Source organism: Neofelis nebulosa, chromosome 8 (genome assembly GCF_028018385.1).
Source record: "Neofelis nebulosa isolate mNeoNeb1 chromosome 8, mNeoNeb1.pri, whole genome shotgun sequence".
NCBI classification, from domain to species: domain Eukaryota; kingdom Metazoa; phylum Chordata; class Mammalia; order Carnivora; family Felidae; genus Neofelis; species Neofelis nebulosa.
In genome coordinates, this window is record NC_080789.1 from 70987305 (window position 1) to 71014471 (window position 27167).

At 37.7% G+C, this 27167-nt stretch overlaps 1 protein-coding gene across 6 annotated transcripts in view; it reads right to left on the bottom strand.

The window, feature by feature from the left end:
- The window catches only part of TMEM117 (transmembrane protein 117), a 521337-nt gene that overhangs the window by 264007 nt on the left and 230163 nt on the right, over positions 1–27167 (bottom strand). For 5 of the 6 annotated variants that reach the window (XM_058743055.1, XM_058743050.1, XM_058743051.1 and 2 more), the window contains one exon: positions 6395–6494. The exons of the other annotated variant lie outside the window; for it this stretch is intronic. In XM_058743055.1, coding sequence (XP_058599038.1) covers positions 6395–6494 — 100 coding nt within the window. The remainder of the gene's footprint in view (positions 1–6394; positions 6495–27167) is intronic. 6 annotated transcript variants of the gene reach the window in all.

Sequence of the window (27167 nt, forward strand, 5' to 3'; positions counted from 1 at the left end):
AATTTTAAGATTTTACTCCTTGTTGTAGTCCTACAAATCCTACAAAGTCTATGTTTTATCAATCTAAAGACATTTCTACATAACATACTAAGTTTTTGTAGCTCTAATAGAACTCTGAATTTCAAGAAGAAAAAAAAAGTCTGTTAAAATCACACAAACAGGGGCGCCTGGGTGGCGCAGTCGGTTAAGCGTCCGACTTCAGCCAGGTCACGATCTCGCGGTCCGTGAGTTCGAGCCCCGCGTCAGGCTCTGGGCTGATGGCTCGGAGCCTGGAGCCTGTTTCCGATTCTGTGTCTCCCTCTCTCTCTGCCCCTCCCCCGTTCATGCTCTGTCTCTCTCTGTCCCAAAAATAAATAAAAAATGTTGAAAAAAAAAATTTAAAAAAAAAAAATCACACAAACAGTCGCTATACAAATGTGAAATAAAGGTAAAGCCAATGGGCAAACAACTACATTGTTTTTTGTATGTATGACATCTCTTTACGGTGGAAGCTTTGCTAGTAGTAACACATATACACACAGAAGTCCACAGACAATCCTGGGAAAAATATGCCAAGACCAAGCAAGGTTCCATGAGTAGTGAGACGTGATACATACCATATATGGTTTTATGATGAAAAATGCTTCTTAACTTCAGTCCTTACTATGTGAATTGTCTTCTTTAGGTCATGGCTCAACTTTACCATTTGTACCCTCCCTGGCCCCCTCCCGCAAATATGAACCTCAAACCTGGACTCTGATGTCCCTATCGCTGTCATAAGCCATTTACCATTGACTGCTGTAACAGAAAAGCCACTAGAGCAGGAAGAGGCAAGGGCTGCAGAAAGGAGATGGTTAGGTACAGATAGACAGGAAGTGATTTTTTCTTCTGCTATTAAATGAAGGGCAGAAGAAAATGCCATCTTGATGTCCTCAGAATCCTCTGCCACCTTAGACCTGAGAAGAGCCTGTGATCTTTGTCTTCTGCAGGAGGGGATAGTAAAACCGGAGATATGTACTGTGGGATGGGCCGACACCCCCTGCCCCTCGCTCAATGGCAGAGGGTGGGCAAATCTGTGGATACGTGGCAATGGTGTTGCATAAGACACCCAGTGCTTTTATTTCATGTGTGTCTTCATGACAGAGCTCTTCTCTGCTCATATCAACACAAAGGGCCAGCTCAGGGCTCAATGACACCACTGTCATTTTATGTATTTCTTTTACATGAATTTTTAAAAAATCTATCTGACCAAACAAATGGTGACATTAACCCTGACTTAATATATTATTTTGTCCTCTGCATGAGGCATCCCACAGAGCTGGGAAAAGTCAGGATTGCCAGGAAGCTGAACCTAGTAGAGCTTGATGCTCGGCAGTGTGAGGGTCAGAGAGATTTGTCAGATTGGTTGACATCAGCCTTGCCTGGGGATCTCATCAGTTCTGGTGTGCCTTTTAAAACCATGAGGAAGTTTTGAATTATTTCCATAAAAGAAAAATTCTCCATTTCAGAAATACATTAAAAGGCACACTTTTATTGGAAATGTAAATAGTCACTTACTTTTCCATGACAGTCACCTTCATCATTGATATTCACTTCATGATGAGAATTCTATAGACAAATGAAGGTCAAACCTCCTTAGACTCCTCTCATGAGGAAAACTATTATTTTTTAAAATGTTATCAATGCACACATATGTAGACATATAAATATTTATATGGAAACTTACCACCTAGTCGGTGAATAAAAATGGGAATAGAAATGAGGTGCTCTGGGAATCCTCCCTGTGTGACTGTACTTTCAAATCAGGAGAGCGCTGTGTTTCCTTTGCCATTTGTATCCCTGTGTCTAACTGGGAAAGGTCAATATTTCATATAACATAAGCAACCAAGGACTTTGGATTCTTTCTCAGTTTACGGAAAGGAAAACATGTGAGGTCCCAGAAGGTTAAGTGACTTAAGATCACATTGCTGGGTTAAACCTAAAACACATTTTCCTGGATTCTCAATCCAGTCCTACTTCTGTGGTATTGGAAGTATTGATCAGAGTAATAATCTATGGTATTGAAAAAGGTAAAAAGTTACGAGGTTAGCTAGTGAAAATAGAAGGTATTACAGTAGTAAATTTAGTAAACTAGGAACATGAGCCAGACCTTAGAGGAAGAGAGAGACCACAGCTAAACTGTGGAATTATTTGTACTCTGCTAGGCCACAAGAGAAGGGCAGAGAAGTGCACAGTAGAAATCCAACCACAAAAGGTAAAGGTCTTTGGTCAAAGCTGCACCACGTGTTTGCCTCTCAGGGCTGCCCTAGAAATTGCCCCCCCACCCACCTTATGATTCAAAAGAAAAAGATCCTGGGGATCCTGCGTGGCTCAGTTGGTTAAGCTTCTGACTTTGGCTCAGGTCATGATCTCACAGACCCCACGTTGGGCTCTGTGCTGACAGCTCAGAGCCTAGAGCCTGCTTTAGATTCTGTGTCTTCATCTCTCTTTGTCCCTCCCCCATTCACTCTCTCTGTCTGTCTCTTCCTCAAAAATAAACATTTAAAAAATTTTTAATTTAAAAAAGAAAAACAAAAGAAAAAGATCCTAATTTTAAAAATGAAGTAAATTGAGACAGAGCTACATATGGCCTAGGAAACACTATCTTGAGGGAAAGTCTGGGGAGGGATTCGGTAGAATTGGGCCACAAACAGATACTGATGTCATCATGGGAAAGAAAATGATTTCTGGGGGTGCCTGGGTGGCTTGATCAGTTAAGCGTCTGACTCTTGATTTTGGCTCAGGTCATGATCTCACAGTTCGTAGGTTCAAACCCCACATTGGGCTCCACACTGAGGGGGGAAAGCGTGCTTGGAATTCTTTCTCTCTCCTTCTCTCTCTCCCCCTTCAATTCTCTGTCTCTCTATCGCTCTCTCCTTCTCTCTCAAAATAAATAAAATAAAATAACAAAGAAAGAAAATGATTTCTGTATCAAATGGTGGATCCTGAAAACTACAGACTGAGGTCACAGGGCTTGTTGGTCTGTGTTTCTCCCCTGACTTTGCTCAGGGGCAGTGTTATGTGGAAATCAGGAAGTAATGTGCCTTAGTGTGTCCTAGCACTGGAGGCTGGAAGGGAACTGTAGACATTCTGGCCCCCGGGCCTGGGATAAGCTGGGAAAAGCATGAATGTCTACAATAAAGCATTTATGCCACCTGATACTGCAGCATTTTAAGTCCTATTACAGGACCACACACTTAATCTTCACAGAAACTTGTAGCACGGGCAGCAACTACTAACCCCTTTAGAGAAATGTACAAGCAGGCTCAGAGGATTGTATATTATTTGTGGAAGATCAAACTATATGTGGCAAGGTCAGAGAATCCAAATTTCTGATTTCTCTTTTCCATTTTATTAAGCAGACTCAAAATCAAAACGGAGTAAAAAAAAAATCACAATCCACAGTTAATGCAGATATTTTTCAAAAGGCATTAGCTCCTATTTCAAGAAAGTTACATGTTTAAAGTTTTCTTTCTAGGGGCACCTGGGTGGCTCGTCGGTTAAGCGTCCGACTTCGGCTCAGGTCATGATCTCACGGTCCGTGAGTTCGAGCCCCGCATCAGGCTCTGTGCTGACAGCTCAGAGCCTGGAGCCTGTTTCAGATTCTGTGTCTCCCTCTCTCTCTGCTCCTCTCCTGTTCATGCTCTGTCTCTCTCTGTCTCAAAAATAAATAAACGTTAAAAAAAAAATTAAAAAAAAAAAAAAAGTTTTCTTTCTAAATAGGTTCCCTTTTAAACGGCAAACTATTTTCTATTTAGTTTCCCTTCTAAATGTTTTTCCCAATGGAAATAGAAACTTTTGACATGAGGCAGCCTGGTCTTTATGTCTGGCTTATATATTCTCTCTCTCTCTCTCTCTCTCTCTCTCTCTCTCTCTTAATTTTCTGTATTTTTTTAAGTAAACTCTATGCCCAACATGGGGCTTGAACTCAAAACTCTGAGATCAAGAGTCACATGCTCTACCAACTGAGCCAGCCAGGCACCTGATGTCTGATTTGTTCTAATTGTCACATCTAGTGACTACAAATAAAATAGATCACTTTTCAAATCTAGATCTTAAAGTTAATGGAACGGGATACATTTGGTAACTTGTTCTGTTAACATTCTAAAATTGAACACAGTGATAGGAGGCTCAAAAACTAGGCTATACGAACCTTTTGGTAGTTACTTACTACTCTTGCAAAATGATCACAGTAGTAGCAGTTAAGATGTAACTGCTTCCTGTCTCCTGAAAACACCTGCTCTAGGTAAGACACAAAGCTATTCATAGAAAGGGCAGTAACTGTTGTGACAACCTTTGGAACACATTTGTAGGGGCATGTCCCTACATGTGACATGGCAGGGCATCCTTTCCTTTGGTTGGTCCTCTCATTTTCAAGTGAATGGAAGAATAAAGCTAATTACTTTGAAAGGCGTCAACAAAGGTTAATACGTTCCATTTTTATGAGAGTTATGCTCTTTGTACTCTGAGATTCTTTTATAAACTTATAGGACCTAGAGCCTTTGAGCTACATACTATATTTAATTAATCCAATGGTTAAAAACAGAAGTTATTCATTTATCAATGGACACTTGGGTTACTTCCATATCTTGGCTATTGTCAATAATGTTGCAATAAACAAAGAGGTGCATATGTCTTTTCCAACTAGTGTTTTTGTTTTTGGGGAGTGAAGAAGATGTAATACACACACAGCTACACACACACACGCACACACGCACACACACACAATGGACTATTACTCAAGCCATAAAAAAAGAGTGAAATCTTGTGATTTGCAAAAACATGGATGGACCTAGAGGGTATAATACTAAGCAAAATAAGAGAGAGAAAGAGAAATATCACCTGATTTCACTCATATGTGGAATTTAAGAAACAAAACAAACAAATAAAAAGAGACAAACAAACAACCAGACTCTTAAATACAGAGAACAAACTGAGGGTTGCCGGAGGGAGAGTGGGCAGGGGGATGGGATAAATCAGTGATGGGTATTTATGGAGGGTCCTTGTTGTGATGAGCACTGGGTGTTACATATAAGTGATGAATCACTAAATTCTACTCCTTAACCTAATGTTACACTCACTATATGTTAAATAATTGGAATTTAAACAAAAACTTGAAACAAAACAAATAAACAAACAAAAGAGGCAAAAAAACCCACCAGATTCTTAAATACAGAGAACAAACTGGTGATTGCTAGAGGGGAGGTGGGTGGGGAATGGGTGAAATAGACAAGGGAGATTAAGAGTACATTTATCTTTTTTATTTAAGCATTTGTTTAATATATATTTTTGAGAGACAGAGAGAGAGAGCAAGCAAGCAGGGGAGGGGAGGGACAGAGAGATACAGAATCCGAAGCAGGCCCCAGGTTCTGAACTGTCAGCACACAGCCCGACGTGGGGCTCGAACTCACCAACCATGAGATCATGACCTGAGCCAAAATCAGACACTTAATCAACAAAGCCACCCAGGTGCCCCAATAGTATACACTTATCTTGCTGAGCACTGAGAAATGTAAAAATTGTAGAATCATTATATCATCCACCTGAAACTAATGTAATACCATATATAAATTATACTTGAAAAAAATTTAATGAAAACAAAAAGCAAAAAAAAAAAAAAAGACAGAAGTTACTCTCTTGACAGAGGAACTCAGCATGAAATATGGTTTGTCTATTTGTTGCAGGCTTATAATAAAAAATATGAATAATGCACCATTAAGTTAGTATGTTCAATGAAGAAAACAAATGTAGAAAACTATTTTAAAAGCCCTAGCTACCCTTGTGATGAGCATAGCATAACATACAGAGATGTTGATTCAGTACATTGTACAACTGAAACTAATGTAAATTAGGTGTCAACTATATTCATATAAAAACATTAAATAAAAGTAAAATAATATTAATACAATTATAAATACGTGCTATGAAGAAAATTTTAAATAAAAATAGTCATTAAGAATACTTCTTCTGAGACAAGCCAGACAACATTCACATGAAAACTGCACATGTCAAAAAAAAAAAAAACAATCCTTTTTGACAGACACAATTTGACATGTACAATAGGAAATAAAAAAAATTCTATTAATTTTATGAATGTGTATATGTTTGTATGCCCATACATATAGATAGATATGTATGTATGTTATAAATAAATATTTCCTGGTGGACAGCCATCATTAATATTATAGTTGCATTAATTTTCCCCCTGAAGTAAACAAATACTACATATAATATCTAAATTTTCTGTATTCATGAATTTGTTTCACTCAAAAGAGAAGTAACTCTTGCTCTAAATCCATCAAAAGTGATGTTTATCCAACATTATGAACATGTCTTCCATTTAATGTTTGAAATGGGTGAAGTTAAAATTTCTTACCATCCAAGCTGTGACAAAGTCCCCCATCCAGGTCCCTACTGCAGCTAATTTCATGAAACTTTCATTTCGGATGCCCATATAGTCTGTAATGATATATGCTCTGTGGAAACAAACACACAAGACATTGTCCAGACTGAGAGAGCTACATCATCAAAGAATTCTGGTTCAGCAACACGCAAAGGGACTTCCCTCCCTTTCAACAAGATCTCCCGCTTTTGTCTCATCACATATGCTTACAGATCTGAAAGGCTCAGAAGAGCTCTGGGGGTGTCTGGGTCAGTTCCAATTAGATTTGAAGGCTGGCTGTGGCTATACCAATTACCACGTGCATTTCATTTTCAAGCTCTAAGACTGACAACAGCTTTTGGAAAATCAAACAGAGATACTCAGCAAAGGCATCATTTCATGCTCACTCAGGTATGAAGAGAGGGGAAACAATTCCTGAGTTAGAGTAACTTGAAAGGGAAGAGAAAAGCTCACTTTTCTTTCAGTTCTGTCAAGTCAGAACTATTGAAGACATACTGGGACTAGGCTTTACATAGAATATCATACCTGAACAATAGTCAAAAAAGGTACATTTAAGGAAAATTTTAATGCAATGAAGTAACGTAAAATTTGATTCAAACATATGTGGTTTAAATTATTACTTAAATAAATAACAATGACCAGAAGATTTTATTTCACCTCCTTTTGTGTCACAATTTCTTGTCCACTTCCTATAACACTAATTCATGTTCTTTACAGCCCAAAGAGAGATTCAAAGGCATGACTGATCATTAAACACAAGTAACAAGACTATACTTACTGCATGTAATTTCATTTCTTTCTTCTTATTTGATTTCAAGAAAATCTAAGTATTATTTTCCTATGGTACAATTTCTCCAGGAAAACTGGGACACAGGGAGATCACTTAACTCACCCAATCAATACCACATAACTGATGAATGGTAATTAGGAATCAAATTTCCCTCTCTCTCTCTCTCTCTCTCTCTCTCTAAGTCTAAGGTTTTTTTCGCTCAGATTTTTTTTACATTAAATTTTGTTCCTTTTCTTAAACATAAGAGTATTAGTTAACCTTGATTCTTCTTAAATGAACTTTAAAATAAGATACAGTAGAAAATGATATGTTTGTTATTTAGTGAAACTATACAGAAATACATTTTTGAAGTCATTGAGAGGTAAATCATCTCCAATTTAGTTTTTTTTTCTGGAGTTATTTCAGATAGTTTTTTTATACATAATATAAACAAATATTTAAATGGTTTTACTTAACAACAAAAATAAACTTATGAACTCTTAAAACAACTTTTTCCCACATGCTTCATTCACCTACCTTAGAAGATCTTTATAAAAATCTTAAGATCTCACCTCAAAATTCTGGGTCTCTATTCCATGGATTTCCATAATGGCCAAAGAAATCATAGCTATCATAAACTGCTTGCTTACAATATTCCATAGATCACTATTTGCACTTTAAATACAGTGTCTCCAATACCTTCCAAGTCAGCGCAATGAAATGTATTATGATTCCTGTTTCACACATATGGAATTGAGGCTTCAAAGAGTTTTTGCAACTTTCTCAAGGTCAAGCATCTAGTAAATAGACAAGGTTTGAATCTAAATGATTGTCTCCCAAATGCAGGCACTTAACCACTATGCTGTATCTTCTTCCTATAAGGGTTAGTGAGATATAAAAAACACAAAGAATATCTATTCTTTTCCCCAGTATTTTAAAAGACATGAAGATCAAGACTTATATCCTTTGAGGATAATTCATAACAGAAGTCAAGGGCAGCATGCAGAGGCTGCAGCCCCCCAGAGTGACGATGAGTCTTGGATTCCCACCAAGTTCACCAAACTAAACAGCCTATGCATGAAAGCCCCCAAGTTAACTTGGACACCTTGGTCTTACTCCCCTCAGTATCACTATTACTGAACAGTTCTTGGGCAGTGAACTCAGTGTATTTTAGAGTATTAGCTCTGATAACTGTCCAGCTCTTTCAGTGACATTTCAAAGGATGTGTTGAATGCCACATCCCTATCTGTTACTTTGCCAGTGAGTTCTAGAATACATTGAGCTAGGATGGAAATTTTGGGGTACATCCTTTGTGGTAATATAGGTATGTATAAGAGAAGACAGTCTCTTATTTCAGTATCTAAAAATAGGGATGAAATGAGGGCACCTGGGTGGCTCAATCGGTTAAGTGTCCGACTTCAACTCAGGTCACGATCTCACAGTTCATGAGTTTGAGCCTCTTATTGGGCTCTGCATCATAGCCTGCTTCAGAATCTCTGTCTCCCTGTCTCTCTGCCCTGCCCCTACTGGCAGAGTCAGTCAGTAAGTCAGTCAGTCTCTCTCTCTCTCTCTCTCTCTCTCTCAAAAATAAACACTTAAAAAATAAATAAATAAGTAAAATTAGGGATGAGATAGATAAGCTTGCAAGAGATCAATGACCCAGCCAAGAACTACAAAAAATCTAAATAAAATATTGGCAGTCTCAGTGAGTTGGAGAGACAACATTAGAAACTTAAGGAGCCACGATCCTCATCTTGAAGGGGTCCAGAAGGAAGTATGATACACAGCTGGCTTTACTTTCAAGACATTTGTCAAATTATGAATTATGTTCGGGGCGAGGCTAAGAGACGAAGCAGAAAGTCTGTGAGAAGCACAGCAGAGCTTTGGCAATTTTACCATGTTAAGGAGACTGTTGTACTTCAGATCCTGCCAGAAGGAAAGGACCAAGAGAGCACACAGAGCAATGGAAGGCTAGAGAAAACCAGAGATGGATGGGTCCTTGATAAAACTGAATCAGTCCTTCCCCACTCCATTTCATGGCTGGATTAAGGTGATGAGCTTCTATTCTACCCATCCAACAGAGGAAAGAGTGAACATTTTCTAGAAGAATAAAATATCATCTAGATCCTCTATGTGTTTTTATATAGAACATCCATCAGACATTGAAATATTACTAAGATATCAAGAAACAGGGCCATACCACCAAAAATCAAGAGAAAAGCCATGTCTAAGACTTGATAACAACAGGGAGTTATTTTGGCTATTCTTTTCACCTTTATTCCCCAGCACTTAGAGTACTGCCTGCATATAATAAGTGATCAGTGAACATTTGTTTAGTGTATGAATTAATGAAGCGAATCAAGTTATTCATGTTTCTACATGGCATGGGTAGATCTATGTATGTGAAACCCTAGAAACAGCAGTAAAGCGATATTTGAACTGTGGGCATGTGGTGAGTACTGAATACTATGGTAACAATGAAGATGAGATAGCACAACTTATGAAATAACTACTATATATATATATATATATATATATATATATAGGCTATATAAAAGGTAGTAGGTATTCTGGCTTTTGCTGCTTTAGAGAAATATACAGAAGAATTACAAATTTGCTGCCTGACATAAAAATTTGCAACTACTAGTTCATTGATCTGCATACCCTATAACAGTAATATTTCCTGTACTGGTTGCAAAGGACAGAGTGTGCTTATATTTATATAAGCAATGTTAGCCAGTTTGAATATCACATTGAACTCTAATAAAGTGAAGCTGTGAAGCTTCATACCTAATGTTTTAGGGAGTGATTCAGAATAAAATTCTATTTGCTAGGAGGCACCATTAACATTTTTAGTTTTGCTTGAAGTTGTAGCTAATTATTTCAACTATTCCTACATCTTTTGTTTGTTTTGTTTTATACTTTAGCTAATTATTTCCACTGTGCATAGATCTAGAAAATCTTGCAGTTTACCAGCCTTCCAGGTAAATATCAATAATATCTTTAAAATATCATTTCTTTAAAAATTCTAAATGAATTTCTTTACAGGCTATAACTTCAGTTTTTATTTTTTCTTGAGATCTCAAGCCTAACTGTCAAATCCATAACAGGTGGGTGTTAACAGCAATATACAGGACCTTAGAAATGTTCATAATTATCATAATAGCCTGAAAAGCTATCAAGACTATTGTACCTAGTGAAAACTATGTACTAAATGGGCATAAACGAATCAGGCTCTAAATAGTCAATAAAACTATAATCTAGTAAATTGATCTTATAGGGGAGAGTCTTGATCACTATCAACAAAAGTTCCAGTTCACTTCAGTCTATTACTTATATGTACATGAATATAGTCAATGCCAGGTGATTTAGGAGTTGAGTTTCTGAAAGTTTAACAGGAGGCAGTAAACATAGATCACCAAACCAATATGGATTCATGCTTCACTGAAGATCCATCTGTGGCCAGCTGGATTCATAATGTCACAGCTGTCTCTCCCAGCCATGTTTGGGCAACATAAACAAGATTGGGGGCTTCATACACAAGTAAATCATAGATAAGGAGTTGAGTTACAAGAGTACAGTCCTGCATTAAACATAATGAAACTAAAGTGAAAATTCTAAGTATTCTTACAACGTTGGGGAGAAAATTTGTCACTATAAAGCACCGGGAATTAAACCTAGATTTATTACGATTTAACCTTCTGTCAATCCTTTTGTGTTTGTAATGAAATGATTAACAGTCTTCAATCCAGTCTATTATCCAAATAACCACATTTTAGCATTTTTGCTTAAAATTCCTAGTTCTTGCTTATTGAAAGGCTTTGATGGAGCTCAGTACACGTGTATAAACCTCTCAGGCAGGAACTAGGGTATAAACCTACAAAGCAAGATCCATTGGAAAGTCAAAATCCTACAGATAATTGTTAGAGGAGTAGCCTGGAATGATTAAATGTGCCTCTAGGCCTAAGAGTTCTTACAGATAAAATACCACCTCAAATTTCCCAACTTCAGCCATATATCCCCTCTAATTTTTATAAGGAAGACGTATATAAAAAGACTACAGATGGAGTTTTCATTGAACAAACTCAACCCTGAATGTGAATACATTCACCATACACCAACTATTCCTTTCATCCCTTGCTTTGTTTCAGCCCACTCAGTGAAATTCATCTGTATTAGATACAGAAACCTTAGTATGTCAGCAATTCCTCCCCTCTTTTACTCCTAACATTTGATTAATCACTAAGGTTACTTCTGAAAGGCTCACAAATCTATGCTCTTTTTCTGTCATCACTACTACCTACCAATGTCTCAATCCTATTCATAAGCCCCTCTAATCTGAATTAAAGCAATAGCTTCCTTCTTCCCTGTGACTGTCTTCCTCTTATATTAGACTCACTATTATCACTACAATGACTTCTAGGGAAGTAATGCATAATACCACAGGAGAAGGTATCTTAGAACAAGAAAGTCCTAGGTTTGCAAACCACCTCCCACTCTATAATCTGGGACTAATGATCAACTCAACTCCTTATCTGTAGAGTTGGGATAAAAAATAACTATTCCTCACAGGGGTTTCTTGAGGATTAAGATTATTTCATTTCTGAAATAGGAAGGTAAAGCTTCTAACACAACAATTTCATAATAGGAGTGTAAAACATAGCAGACCTCTAGCCTACTGGCTCCCACTTTCTAAAATAATATAGTGGTTCCCACTGTCAAAGAGTAAAGCATGGATAAGAAGACTGTCCACTCTCTGCCAAGCTTTCCTTTCATTTGGACTCCTCTCCTTTCATCTCACAATCTCCTTTTATTATGCCCTCCACCTCACCATAAAATCAACCTCACCAAAAACCCCACTATTCTATAATGCACCTTAGTATCTTTGTGTGCAATGCTCTCTTTGTCTGGAATGCCATCCCCTTTCTTCTGGTCTGAGGTTACTAACTCAGCCTATCCACTTAAGTCCCCCACCATTACCCCTGAAAGCTGCCCCTTCCCTGGTATTAAACACAACACTTGGAATATATTTCTCTTAAATAATTCTCCTAAAGTATTTCATTGATTTTCTCACACTGTCACTCTTTTCCACAAGACTTAGCTCATCAAAGAACATGTTTAATTTCCCCAAGCAGGTGAATTTTTTTGCCCAGTTTATACTATGATTTAGGGTGTAATAAATATTTAAATGAACTAAGTGGTCCATTGATTAATGTAAAATTACTTAGATCATCTAACACCAGAGTCAAACTAGGAAGAGGATAAACAGATAAAAGATTAAAAAAAGAATCTACAATAATAGATAAACTAAAAAGAAACATCAAAGATGAGTAGGCCACATAATTATGATATTCTAACAAAGAACAGAATATCATTGTATCATTTATATTTCCCTTCTAGAATAACAAGTTAGAAGTAAAAATATAATCAAATCAAAATGAAGAACACATCTTTGACTTTCTGCAATTACATGTTGTAAATTATTTAATTTGAATGTAATTTAGTTGGGTAATAAAGAAAAAAATATAATAAAATCTCTGCACGATAGCTACAGAATCTTATTATTTAAAAGAATCTTTTTAAATTAAAAATAGAACTACCATATGATCTAGTAATTCCACTACTGGGTATTTATCCAAAGAATATGAAACCACTAATTCAAAAAATATATGTACTCCTATGTTTACTGCAACATTATTTACAGTAGCCAAATTATGAAAGCAGCCCAAGTGTCTATCAATAGATGAATGGATAAAGAGGATGTGGAATATTACTCGGCCATAAAAAAGAATGAGATCTTGCCATTTGTAACATTGATGGATCTAGAGAGTATAATGTCAAGTGAAATAAATCACAGAAACACAAATACCATATGATTTCACTTATATGTAGAATTTAAAAAATAAATGAAAAAAGAAAAAAAGAGAGAAACCAAAAACCAGACTTTTAAATATAGAGAAGAGGGACACCTGGGTGGTTCAGTTGGTTAAGTGTCTGACTTCGGCTCAGGTCATGATCTCATGGTTTGTAGGTTTGAGCCCTATGTCGAGCTCTGTGCTAACAGCTCAGAGCCTGGAGCCTGCTTCAGATTCTGTCTCCCTCTCTCTCTGCCCCTCCCCCACTCACACTATCTCTCTCCCTTCCTCCCTCCCTCACCCCTTCTCTCTCTCAAAAATAAACACTAAACAAAATTTTAATAAATAAATAAATACAGAGAACAAACTGATGGTTACCAGTAGGGAAGCAGGTAGGGAGGAGACACAAAATGGTTGAAGGGGACTAAGAATACACTTACCCGTATTCAGGAAAGTCACAGGATATAAAATCAATGCACAGAAATCTGTTGCATTTCTATGCACCAAAAATGAAGCAGCAGCAAGAGAAATCAAGGAATTAATCTCATTTACAGTTGACCAAAAGTCATTAGATACCTAAGAATAACCCTAACCAAAAGGCAAAAGATTTGTACTTTGAAAACTATAGAACACTTATGAAATAAATTGAAGAAGACACAAAGAAATGGAAAAACATTCCATGCTCGTGAATTGGAAGAACAAATGTTGTTAAAATGTTCACCCATAGCAATCTACACATTTAATGCAAACCATATCAAAATTCCACCAGCATTTTTCAGAGCTCGAAGAAATAATCCTAGTTTATATGGAACCACAAAAGACCCCAAATAGCCAAAATAATCCTGAAAAAGAAAAACAAAGCTGGAAGCATCACAATTCCAGACTTCAAGCTGTATTACAAAGCTGTAATAATCAAGACAGTATGGTACTGGCACAGAAACAGATACATAGATCAATGGAACAGAATAGAAAACCCAGAAATGGACCCACAGCTATATGGTCAACTCATCTTTGACAAAGAAGGAAAGAATATCCAATGGGAAAAAGTGTCTTCAACAAATGGTGTTGAGAAACTGAACGGTGACATGAAGCAGAATGAAACTCAACCGCTTTCTTACACCATACACAAAAAATAAATTCAAAATACATGAAAGACCTAAATGTGAGACAGGAAACCATCAAAATCCTGGAGCAAAATACAGGCAGCAACCTCTGTGGCAACTTGGCTACAGCAACTTCTTACTAGATATGTCTCTGGAGGCAAAGGAATCAAATAAAAAATAAATTATTGGGACTTTATCAAGATAAAAATCTTCTGCACAGAGAAGGAAACAATCAGCAAAACTAAAAGGCAGCCTACAGAATGGAAGAAGATATTTTCAAATGACATATCTGATAAAGGGTTGGTATGCAAAATCTATAAAGAACTTATCAAACTCAGCACCCAAAAAACAAATAATCCAGTTAAGAAATGGGCAGAAAACATAAATAGACATTTTTCCAGAGAAGACATCCAGATGGCTAACAGACGTATGAAAAGATGCTCAACAACATTCATCATCAGGAAAATACAAATCAAAACCACAACAAGATACTACCTTACACCTATCAGAATGGTAACATTAACACCACAGGAAACAACAGATATCGGTGAGGATGTGGAGAAAGGGGAACCCTCTTGCACTGTTGGTGGAAATACAGACTGATATAGCCACTGTGGAAAACAGTATGGAAGTTCCTCAAAAAGTTAAAAATAGAGCTACCCAAGACCCAGCAATTTCACCACTAGGTATTTACCCAAAGGAAACAAAAGTATTGCAAAGGGGCACATGCACCCCGATGCTTATGGTAGTATTATCAACAATAATCGTATTATGGAAAGAGCCCAAAGGTCCATCAACTACTGAATAGATAAATAAGAGGTGGTATATTTATACAACAGAATGTCACTCGGCCATCAAAGAGAAAGAAGTCTTGCCATTTACAATGACAGGGATGGAGCTAGAGTGTATTATGCTAAGTGAAACAAGTCCGTCAGAGAAAGACAAATACCATATGATTCACTCATATGTGGAATTTAAGAAACAAAACAGATGAACATATGAGAAAGGGAAAAAAAGGGAAGCAAACAATAAGAGACTCTTAACTATAGAGAACAAATTGAGGGTTGCTGGAGGTGGGTGGCAGGACATAGGCTAAATGGGTGATAGGTATTAAGGAGGGCACTTGTGTTCAGCACAGGGTGTTACATGTAAGTGATAAATCACTAAATTCTATTTCCAAAACCAGTAGTACATGCTATATGTTAACTAACTAGAATTTAAATAAAAATTTGAAAAAATAAAGAGTACACTTATCATGGTAAGCACTGAGAAACATACAGAATTCTCAAACCACTGTATTATATACCTGAAGCAACACTGTATGTTAAGTATACTAAAATTAAAATTTTTAAAAATAATAATCATAAAGCCACAGGGATATATTTTACAGTATGGTAACTATAGTTAATGACATTGCATTGGATATTTGAAAGTTGCTAGGAGTGTAGATCTTAAAAATTCTCATCACCAAGAAAAAAACCTGTAACTATGTATGGTGACGGATGTTAACAAAGCTTATTGTGGTGATCATTTCACAATATATATAAATATCAAATCATTATTTTGTACACCTAAAACTAATATAGTGTTGTATATCAATTATAGCTCAATAAAAGTAAACAGATATATGGCAAAAAATGATAGGTAAATAAATAAAAGAATCCTTTTAAATGAGACTAGGTATCAAAATGAAACGTTGTGCACTGATTTGCTGGCACAAATCATACAAGAGCTATATAGTAAAATACATTTCTATTATTCATGTGGAAAAAGAAAGCAAATTTATTCCACTCACCTTCAAATGGATACTGCCGAGCTACATGTCATTTGTTCTTTGAAGTCAAAATTAAGGAGTTTACAAGGTTATAAAATAATAGTCTCAAAACTAATTTTAAGGTTACAGAATTGTTGTGGTCATACCCCAAGTTTCTGTCTTAGGTCACTTTTTGCCTCCCCTTCACAAACATTCCAGAAGTGGGCAATCTAATTGGATGCCCAAAATGGGCCTATCTTCTACTTCTAATGAATTAAACAGCCAAGACACTTTATGTATCTTTTCTAAAGTCACTGGAAAAACAATAGAAAGAATAAAAACTTTAAATCCTGAACTTTTTGCTAAGAGAGCCCCAATAAATCCCCAAAGGAATCCAGAAAGCCACAAATTACTTAAAATTAATTTCATATTAAACTTGATCATGTTTTAATGTTAAATAACATTTCAGTGTGCTTATAACTATTCAGATAAAATATATCTGAATTGTAAAGTGAATTGCAGGCGGAACCAGAGTGGCATTAATTAATTTATCCTACATAATGATGCTTCCTTCCAAACTAATTAGAGAGGCATAAAATAACTTATAAATTCTGCTAAGATTCTGATGCTGCTCAAAGTAGAACAAAAAGCAAGTTCAATTTTAATGGGTGTTTTTCAGTGAAGGTAAGTGTTCAGGCTGTTAAAAGGTCAAAATAGATAAGAAATAATGGAATGGAAACACCGAGACATAAATACAATAATTAACTTTTGGCAGAAACTATAATTTTTCCACTGTATATAATAAAATAAAGAAACATGAAAAATGAGACTGTCCTTCTCCTGCCCACAAAATTTTCAAATTCAAAGCATAATCGCTTTGTGATAGTATGATAATTATTCTTTTCCCTCTCCTCTCCTTCCCCACCCTCCCTTCTCCTCCTTCTCCTCCTCCTCCATCTTCTTTTGGCTATGAGTTCAATTACCTCTCATCCTCTTCCCCTGACTACCCAACACTATTTCCCAATCATTTATGCCCTATTCTTGTTGAAGATATTTTAGACTCCAATTATGGGAAGGGGGAGGGGGCCATTTTCTCAACCAAGAACCCTTCTCACAGCATGTGAATTTACGTGAGATAAGCATCTGCCTTATTTCTTTTCATTTACTCATTAAACAAATAATTACTGATGCCTCACTATATGCTAGACCATGGGCCTGATACTTAGAAACTCACATTTTTCCAAGGGAAAGGAAATAGCAACCCAGAGCTAAGTGGTCACTTCCTATATTATCTTCCAGTATTCTTGCCTAATAATTTCTTCTGTCCTACAACTACCCTTCCCCAATCAGGGTCCTAAGGGTAAATAAGAAGAAAGAAATCTTTATTCATGAGGTCAGATGAAAAAAAATGGCATGATTATTGGTGTCCACATTCTGCTCTGTGCACTGTGTAACTGGAGTCTGTAGCAAGAGAGAAGGGGGATTGAAAGAGACCAAGAATACAGGCAGCAGGCTGAGTCCTGCAAATGAGGAAAGACAAAAGACAGAAGAACACAGGAGAGGGTCTAATTCCATGGTCTTCTGGAGACCTGCTTCCTGTACTTTAGATTCCATGAGACACCCTCTGTTAATTTCTAATCATCACTGCCTCCCATCTTTGTTCCTAAGCTAGCTTGACAGACCTTCCACTCATTGCAATGAAAAGACTTGCAACCATTTGCCAAGAAAAAAACGTTAGAGCCTAACACTGTGCTTTTGAATATTTAGTTCGATTGTAACAATATGACAATCTTATAAATCCTTTTAGAAAGGGATGCCGTTAAACTGGCTGAAAGAGAAGAGTCACCAGTGTGGCTGATAAACTGATGTTCATTTTCAAATGACACCTAATAAGAACAAGGATAAATGCATTGTGCCCACTCTTTACCCCACTGCCTAAGACAATAGGGGGACTTCTGTTTAAATCTTAATGTACTATTCACATGCACAGAATTCACAAGTGTGCTAAAGTTCTGAACAGCCCTCCCCTCCCCAGTTAAAAACTAGGCATGCATGCTCTAGATAAAACCAGTGTGTTAGAATGTGTCTCCTTTTTATGAGATATGGGGCACACTAAGAGAGTGTCAAACAAGTGACAATAAACGGAGTATCTGTGTGTTTAATAGATAAAAAGCTAGATAAAAAGGTTACATATCTTAGCTTGCTGGTCTAAAAGGAACCTGATTTTGAAATAAAAAGTGTTGACAAAAGACAAAACAAAGACAGATAAAGTGCAGCTTAGAGAGAGTGGAGGCTGCCCTTCTGACATATCAAAGATTTTTATAGGCTTGCTACAAAGTGTCAAGAGAAGGTAACAAAAAGATCAGATGAAGCAGACATCACTTAGTGTAGAATAGAGAGCTGGAGAGAGTTTCACAGGAGTTTGGGAGGGGGGCTCTGGAATTGAGTTTGCCAATGATATGAGTGACTTGGGGTAGCAGATTTCCAGGTGTGCGATTCTATGAGGATGCAAAAGAGAGCACACACCTTTCACCCATAGCCATCTCTGCACTTAGACGCTCTGTGTAAGAGCCACGCCCCCGGGCATCTCTCTAGCCTGACAATGCTTAATGCCCTTCAAATTAGAAATGACATGATTCTTATTGCTCCATAAGTTTGTTCCACAATTTTACTAATTATATAGCTTCATTTGATTTAACAATAAAGAATTTCATGCTTTGCTTTGCAATGTGTGATTCACAAGCTACATCACTCCAGCCAATGGTATGAAATAAAAAAGGAAATAAAGCCAAATTTCCACCCACCTTGTGAGCATTTCCAGCCCATCAAGTTCCTCCCAAATAATTCACTGAGTTTTCAAAAAGTTTTATTTGTGCTGTTGAAGCTAGGACTTTCAGCTTCCACGGTGCTAGTTTCTAGCTAATACTGTCAAAGATGCTTCCAAACATATCCTTTCTTCCACTAACGCCCACTGAAGTCTCTGCTACAGCTACTCATGTTGTCAGTGTGGGAGCCAAGGACCCAAAATACTGGTGTGTGCCAATGACAAGGAAGATATCATTGCAAATTCTATTACTGTAACCTGTGTTCCTTTCACCAATTCTGAGCTCAATCACCAATATACTCACATTACCACACTACACCTGTGCCACCAGATGCCAATATCAACCATGCTGATTCCTGACCACTTCAAATACCCACAGAGATTATGGCCTCTTTCAGCTTTTACTTGCTTATATATAATAGCTTCATGCCTTTGGATTCAGATGGGGCCAGGAATAAAAGATATTGTGTTTTATCCACAATTCCTCCCATGTCAACACCTGCCCATTGTCCTTGACACAGATGTCCTTGCTTCAACTCTTATTTTCCAGGAGCTTCTTTCAGTGCCTTATGTAACAGCACTCCAGAGGCAGGGTCACAAGTAAACTTGGTGGAGTGAGAAGATAGGTGTTTCCTCTCCCAGATTTATAGGAATAAAAGAATAAATCTGCAGAGTAGAAGAGATGACAGAAAGCGAGAAATTTTAATAAAATATTGGGAAGAAGATTAAGGAACTTATTCTGTAGGATTAAATCCTTCTGGGATGTGTATTAAAAAGGAAGCTAAATTCTGCCTCTGAACCTCAACAATACTCAAGAACAGGAGGCTCAGCATTTCTGAAGGTGAGACAGGGGAAGGATAGAACTGAAAAGAGAAGTTGGAAATCCTGAACGATGAGTAGTTCGACTACCCGGCACTCTCCCTCAGCCAATAAAACCAAGAAATGACTTTTACCCCACCTTGTGAGGATGGACATGAGCTATCTGGAGAAATTCAAGCAAAGAGACACTTTAGCTAAAATGGGAGCTGCAAAAATACAAGTTTTAATATAATATAATATAATATAATATAATATAATATAATATAATATAAATATCTGTGAGTTCTATTACCCACAATGCTGTTCGTCTGGGTGGAGGACATCTCAAAGACCAGCCCTGCCCTCCTCAAAAAGCTTATTAACAATTGAGGTCTCCCAGTGAAATATCCAAAAGCCCATTAGCCACAGCCTGCTGTGTCAAGAATGTCCTGTCATAAGCTTGTCTGTGCACAGAGACTTTCTAATCACCTTTTAACTGCCCGCTTTTAAAAATAAAACAGATTTGAGACATTACCATATATTTGAGAAGAATCGTTAAGAAGAAAAAAAAAGATCAAAACTAAACAAAAATGAGGCACCCAGAGAAAATAGACAATGCAGAAAGCAGAAGAAAAATATGAGGACAGAATAAAGATATTTTTCATACCTGCAAAGTTAAAATTCAATTATATGCTATCTGTGAAAAAAAAAAATATATATATATATATCTAAACCCAAAGCAACTTAAAGGTTTAAAGTTAAAGAGTAAAGGGGTGCCTGGGTGGCTTAGTCGGTTAAATGTCTGCCTCTTGATTTCAGCTCAGGTCATGATCTCATGGGTTCCTGAGATTGAGCTCCACATCCGGCTCCATGCTATCTGCTTGGGATTCTCTCTCTTCTCTCTCTCTGCCCCTCCCCCTGCTCTATCTCTCTCTCTCTCAAAATAAATAAATACACATTTTTTAAAAAGGAAGTAAAATACAAAAAAATTAAGTTGAAAAAGATAGCATGCAAACAAAAATACAAAAGAAAATACAAAATACAAAAATACAAAAAGAAATTTGGAATAACTATAACTAAATCCAATTTTAAAGACAAATTATACTATTATAGATTGAGAGGGAATCTTACTAATAAAAAAGGTTCAGCTCATCAGGAAGGTATAATGTGCCCTCACAATATAGAATTTACTGTCAGAGAGGTAGGAAAAATAGACAAGTTCACACAGGAAATAGATATCAACATATTTCTCTCAGTAACCAATGAAACAATCCAAGAAAAACCACAGTAGAGGACATAGAGGATTTGAATGAATTAGCCAACTCTTTCTAATGGAAATACATAGAATGACTAACACCACAACTACAGAATACACATTCTTTTAATGCCACAAAGCAAGTCTCAAAATACTGTTAAATGACTTAATCAAATAGAGGATATTCTTTGCCCATAATGTAACTACATTATAAGTCAATATAATGTAACTAGATTATAAATCAATAATACAAAAATAACTTGACAGGGGCGCCTGGGTGGCGCAGTCGGTTAAGCGTCCGACTTCAGCCAGGTCACGATCTCGCGGTCCGTGAGTTCGAGCCCCGCGTCAGGCTCTGGGCCGATGGCTCGGAGCCTGGAGCCTGTTTCCGATTCTGTGTCTCCCTCTCTCTCTGCCCCTCCCCCGTTCATGCTCTGTCTCTCTCTGTCCCAAAAATAAATAAAAAATGTTGAAAAAAAAAATTTAAAAACAAAACAAAAAAAAAAAACAAAACAAAAATAACTTGACAATCCCCAGATCTTTGAAAACCAAGAGACACATGTCCAAAAATCATGTGTAAGTGAAAACAGAAATCTCAGTTGGAGAGAGAAAATATTTTAAACTGGATACTAATGGAAATATTGTGAGATACAACTAAAACCATGCTTAAACTTTTAATTTTAACATATTGAAAAAAAAGAATGCTGAAAATTAAAGAAGAATCTTCCTCAAGAAATTAGAGGAAAAAAATAAAATAAGCCAAAAAGATAGAAGTAATTTAAATCTTTTAACGTTTCTTTATATTTGAGAGACAGAGAGAGAGAGAGGGTGAGTGGAGCAGGGGCATAGAGAGAGGGAGATACAGAATCCAAAGCAGGCTCCAGGCTCCGAGCTGTCAGCACAGAGCCCAACATGGGGCTCAAACTCAGTAACCGTGAGATCATGACATGAGCTGAAGTTGGCCACTTAAGTGACTGAGCCACCCAGGCGCCCAAAGATAGAAATAATTTAAAAAATTAAATAGAATCTAATTAAACAAGTAGCAAGAAAAGAAAATGGAAACATACAATACAGAGAGGATAAACAAAGTTGGTCCTGTGAAAAGACCTAAAACTGATAGCTCTCAGGCAAGACTGATGAAAATGCAAAGAAAGAAGGCACACCCAATGTCAGAAACGAAAAAGGAGCACTGCTACAGATCCTGCAGAGATTAAACAGATAACGAGTACATTTAAAGAAATTTAGATGAAAACAAAACATTTAAAAATTACCAGAATGTCCATAGGAATAAAAAGCACTAAAAAAAGATGTGTAACTATTGACAAAATTGAATTTATAATTAGAAACTTCCCCACAAGTAAATTCCAGGCCCAGATATATACATGGGGACCAAGAGAAATGTGAAGGAATGGTTACAGCATCATTATTTATAAAGCCTCAAACTGGACCCTGAATATCTATCAACAGAAGAAAAGATAAATACATCAGGGCTTGGTCATACAATGGAGACTATTCAGCAATGAAAACAAACCACTCTGATACAAAGCCTGGATGGATCTCAGAAACCATGACATAAAAGAAGGCAGACAAGAAAAAGAGCATAATCTATGATCACAAGTATGTAAAGCTCAGAAACAGCAAAACTAAACTATGGTAATTAGGGAGGTATTATAAGAAAGTGAACAGCATAAAAAAGCAAGATACTGGTTACTCTGGAGGGAGGGAGGGGCAGAGAGGTTTATTATCAGGAAATATAGCCACAGAGCTTTGGGGACACTGGCAGCGTTTTTTTGTTTAACATGAATGGTCATGGGGGGGGGGGTTCACTTAAAAATATTTTATTTTTTTTACTTTATTTAAAAAATTCTTTTTAACGTTTATTTATTATTGAGAGAGAGAGAGAGACAGAGCATGAGCATGGGAGGGGCAGAGAGAGAGGGAAACACAGAATCTGAAGCAGGCTCCAGGCTCTGAATTATAAGCAAAGAGCCCAACATTGGGCTCAAACTCACAAACTGCAAGATCATGACCTGAGCCGAAGTCGGATGCTTAACCGACTGAGCCACACAGGTGCCCCTAAAAAATACTTTATAACAATTCAATTTTTTGCAATTATTTGCAATAATTAAGCTGTAAATATGTGTTCTATGTACTTTTGTGTAGGTATGTTATTTCCATACTTTTTAAAAGGACAAAAAATAATATTATTATAGAAGGGGCTTAAGAAATGGTACTATTACTGTTATTTTATAGGAGAAACATTGGGATAGCAAAAAAGTCTACATAGCTTTTGGGAGAAAATTATTTCTAACATGGATTAGAGGGTGCCACGGAGGAGAGGAACAGAAGACCCTCAGAGTGTGATCAGGCCTGCGTGTGTTGCAGCAGTAAAATTAGTGATACGTCCTGGCTAGAACAAGAACGATGTAAAGGAATAATAAAAGAGGAAGCTGAAAATTAATGATGTAGTGAAGGGCACTGAGTGTCTACAATGTAATTTAGCCCTGTTTTAAAGCCTGTGGAGAATTCACATTTGGAATTTAGACTGCTTCAGTTTCTTCTATAAGGCACTGTATCTTTTACATCTTTACATATCTTTCTGCTTCTTAACTAATCATGCTTCTTGGTATCTCTTAATGGAAAAGTGATGAGACGGCTTTACCAAATGCAAGGACTACCATTTTTTACATACATAATGCCTGATAAGGTAGAGACTACATCAAGTACCATTTGAAAGACCCATAAAAATTTATATCCACTTCATTTATTTCAAAGAGTAAAGCAGAAAGTCATCCCAAAGCAGCTGTTCCCTTGGTTGTATGAAGAATCACTTGGAGGTGCGCCTGGGTGTCTCAGTCAGTTGAGCATCTGACTTTAGTTCAGGTCATGATCTCACGGTTTGGGGGTTCAAGCCTCACGTCAGGTTCTGTAATAACAGCTCAGTGCCTGGAGCCTGCTTTGGATTCTTTGTCTCCCTCTCTCTCTGCCCCTCCCCCACTTGCATTGTCTGTCTCTCTCAAAAATAAATAAACATTAAACAAATTTTAAAAAAAAAGAATCATTTGGGTAATTTCCCAGTAGCCCCTTGGTTGAAGATAAGAACACTTCTGGGGAAGGGGAGTAGGAAACATGTAATAAATTTCTGCGACTCTAGCAGAGCTCTCCAAGACTCTTTGACATGCAGAGCTGGTCCTCAAGGAGGGGGAGTATGGAGGCTGGTCAGGAAGACCTGATGTAAGGCCCAGTGGTACAGAGTAATGATGAGGCCCCTCCAACAAAACCATGAGGAGAGTGGGTGGCCAAGCAGCCAACTTAGGTCTATCCACTCAGCAGCATGGGTTAAAGGAGCTGTTTTCAGCACCCAGTATGACTGATGGGAGCTCTTCTGAACCCAGCCATTTCAGAGAAAGGACACCTAATGGCTATGCATGGGCTGGACCAGGGAGGGTACCAATGCCAGGTGGACAGGCACCTGTGCAGGTGCAAGCTTCAACAGAGACACTGTGGCAGCAAGACACAAATGAGGTAGAAGAAGAACTATATGGCACTAGCTTTCCCTACGGCAGCTACTTAAAATGAACCCCAGTGACCCCACATGGGTAAGTCACCAAATTTAAGACCAATTGGGTGGGGGTGCCTGAGTGACCCGCTGGTTAAGCATCCAACTCTTGATTTCAGTTCAGGTCATGACCTCATGGTTTGTGAGTTTGATCCCCACATCAGGTTCTGCACTGATCTGCAAAGCTTGCTTAGAATTCGCTCTCCCTCTCTGCCCCTCCTCCACTTGTGCACGCACATGCAAGCACATGCTTGCACTCTCCCTCTTTTCTCTCTCTCTCAAGATAAATAAATAAACATTTTTTAAGGGCACCTGGGTGGCTCAGTTGGTTTAGCGTCCGACTTTGGCTCGGGTCATGATATCACGGTTTGTGAGTTCAAGCCCCACGTCGGGCTCTGTGCTGACAGCTCAGGGCCTGGAGCCTGCTTCAGATTCTGTGGCTCTCTCTCTCTCTGCTCCTCCCCTGCTCACTCTCTGTCTCTCTCTCCTACAAAAATAAATAAACATTCAAAAAACTTAAAAAAAAAGAAAAAAAGGAAGAAAGCTAAATAAATAAATAAATAAAAAGACCAATTGGGTGGATAAAACTTCAAAAAGAAGGTCAGACTCTTTACTAATGAATATAGGTAGAGCCTCAAGCCATTAATAAGAAAGGTTAAAATAAACCAGCCCAAAGTTGAACTCTGAATTTGTGAGGCATTCATGCCAACAACATATTATGCCAGAGATTTCTCCAGAATCAGCTTAAATTTGCTTGGTGTATATATCACCCCCTCCACCAACTCCACCAAATACTGACAGCATAGGCCCTGGGTAGAAATTAAAGGTCTGTTTGGGGCTTTCCCTTTAAGAGCTTCAGGTACAAGGCACATACCTAACCCTAAAAGAAAAGCCATTTAAAACATCTCCCAGTCATCTGCCCCTCAACTCAAAGGACAGGGTGAGCTATTTATTCAATCTTTCAACAATATTGATTGAACACCTCCTCCATGCCAGGAACTGTGCTAGGTGCTGGGAATACAAAGATGAATAAGACCCAGTGATTACCATTTAGCAAATGAAAAAAGACACACAAACAAATCAACAGAGCCCTCCGGTGGAAAATGCTCTAAGGGAGAGGACAGGCAGAGATGAGAAGCCCAGGGTCTGGGAGCACAGCAGGCTTCACAGAGGAGGGCCAGAGGAGAGAAAACGTGTTTGAAGTAGAAACAAACAGATGCACAAAGGCAAAGAGGGCTGAAGGCAGCAGGCAAGTGAGTTAAAGGGAGAAGGAAGGGCAGGAAGCGGTGGCTACATCAGGGAAGGCTTTGCACAGCCTTAACAAGGTTTGCTTTTTAAAACATCACTGAAATGGGGGCGCCTGGGTGGCGCAGTCGGTTAAGCGTCCGACTTCAGCCAGGTCACGATCTCGCGGTCCGTGAGTTCGAGCCCCGCGTCAGGCTCTGGGCCGATGGCTCGGAGCCTGGAGCCTGTTTCCGATTCTGTGTCTCCCTCTCTCTCTGCCCCTCCCCCGTTCATGCTCTGTCTCTCTCGGTCCCAAAAAAATAAATTAAAAAAAAAACGTTGGAAAAAAAAAAAAATTTTAAAAAAAAATAAATAAATAAAAAAAAAATAAAACATCACTGAAATGGGAGCATTACAACGACAGACCCCAATCTCCTATCCCAACAACTTCCTGGATATTATCCATGCGGTACCTTCAAAATGCTTTCCATTTAGGAGGCTGTATCAGTCAGGGTTCTCCAGAGAAACAGAACCAGTAGGAGATTATAGATATAGATAGATGATTGATAGATAGATGATAGATGACAGATAGATGATAGAAAGATGATAGATGACAGATGATTGATAGATAGATGATAGATGATAGATGACACAGGGAGAGATAGATGATAGATGATTGATAGATAGATGATAGATGATAGATGATACAGGGAGAGATAGATGATAGATAGGTGACAGATAGATGGATGACACATGATTGATAGATGACAGATGCACATACATACACATACACATATACATATACACGTAAATGAAGAAATTTCTTTTGAGAAAGTGGTTTAGCCAATTGTGGGGGCTGGCTAGTGTGCAGACTATAGGGCAGGCTGGCAGGCTGGAATTTCTTGGGCAGGAGCTGATGCTGCAGTCTTCAGAAGAATGTTTTTCTTTTTTCAGTAAACCCACTTTTGCTCTTAAGGCTTTTCAACTGATTGGATGGGGTCCACACACATTATCAACAGCAAGCTCCTTTTCTTAAAGTCAATTGATTTTAGATGTTAACCACATCTCATAAGACTTCACAGCAGCATCTAGACTGGTGTTTGATTAAACAGCTAGGTACTAAAGCCCAGACACATAAAACCACCGAAGCCATACTCCTGACTTACATTTAAAGATATACTTGTTTTTACATCAAAAAATACAACTCTCATCAAAACCTAATATATTTAAAAGTCCCTATGATTCTGATTTTAGAATTTAACACAGAATTCCTGTAACAGTGCTCCATTTTCCCAAACACACGGACACACACACAGATGCATACACACACCATGCAAAATAGTACTTCATCAAATAGAGAGGAGGCTTCTCATCAATATTCTAATTCAGAGGTCAATACCAATTTGGCCATACCTTCATATTTTATAATTCAAACTATGGAATTTCATAGTATTTATGAAATTTTAGTTCGATTTCCATGAATCCCTACCTGTACTTTAATCTGCAACCAGATTTGTTTTGTTGAGTCAATGCAAGACTCTGTAAGCTCTCTTTTTCTTCTGGTTCCTTTCTGAAGTTCTTGCTCACACTAGAATTATTTTTGCTG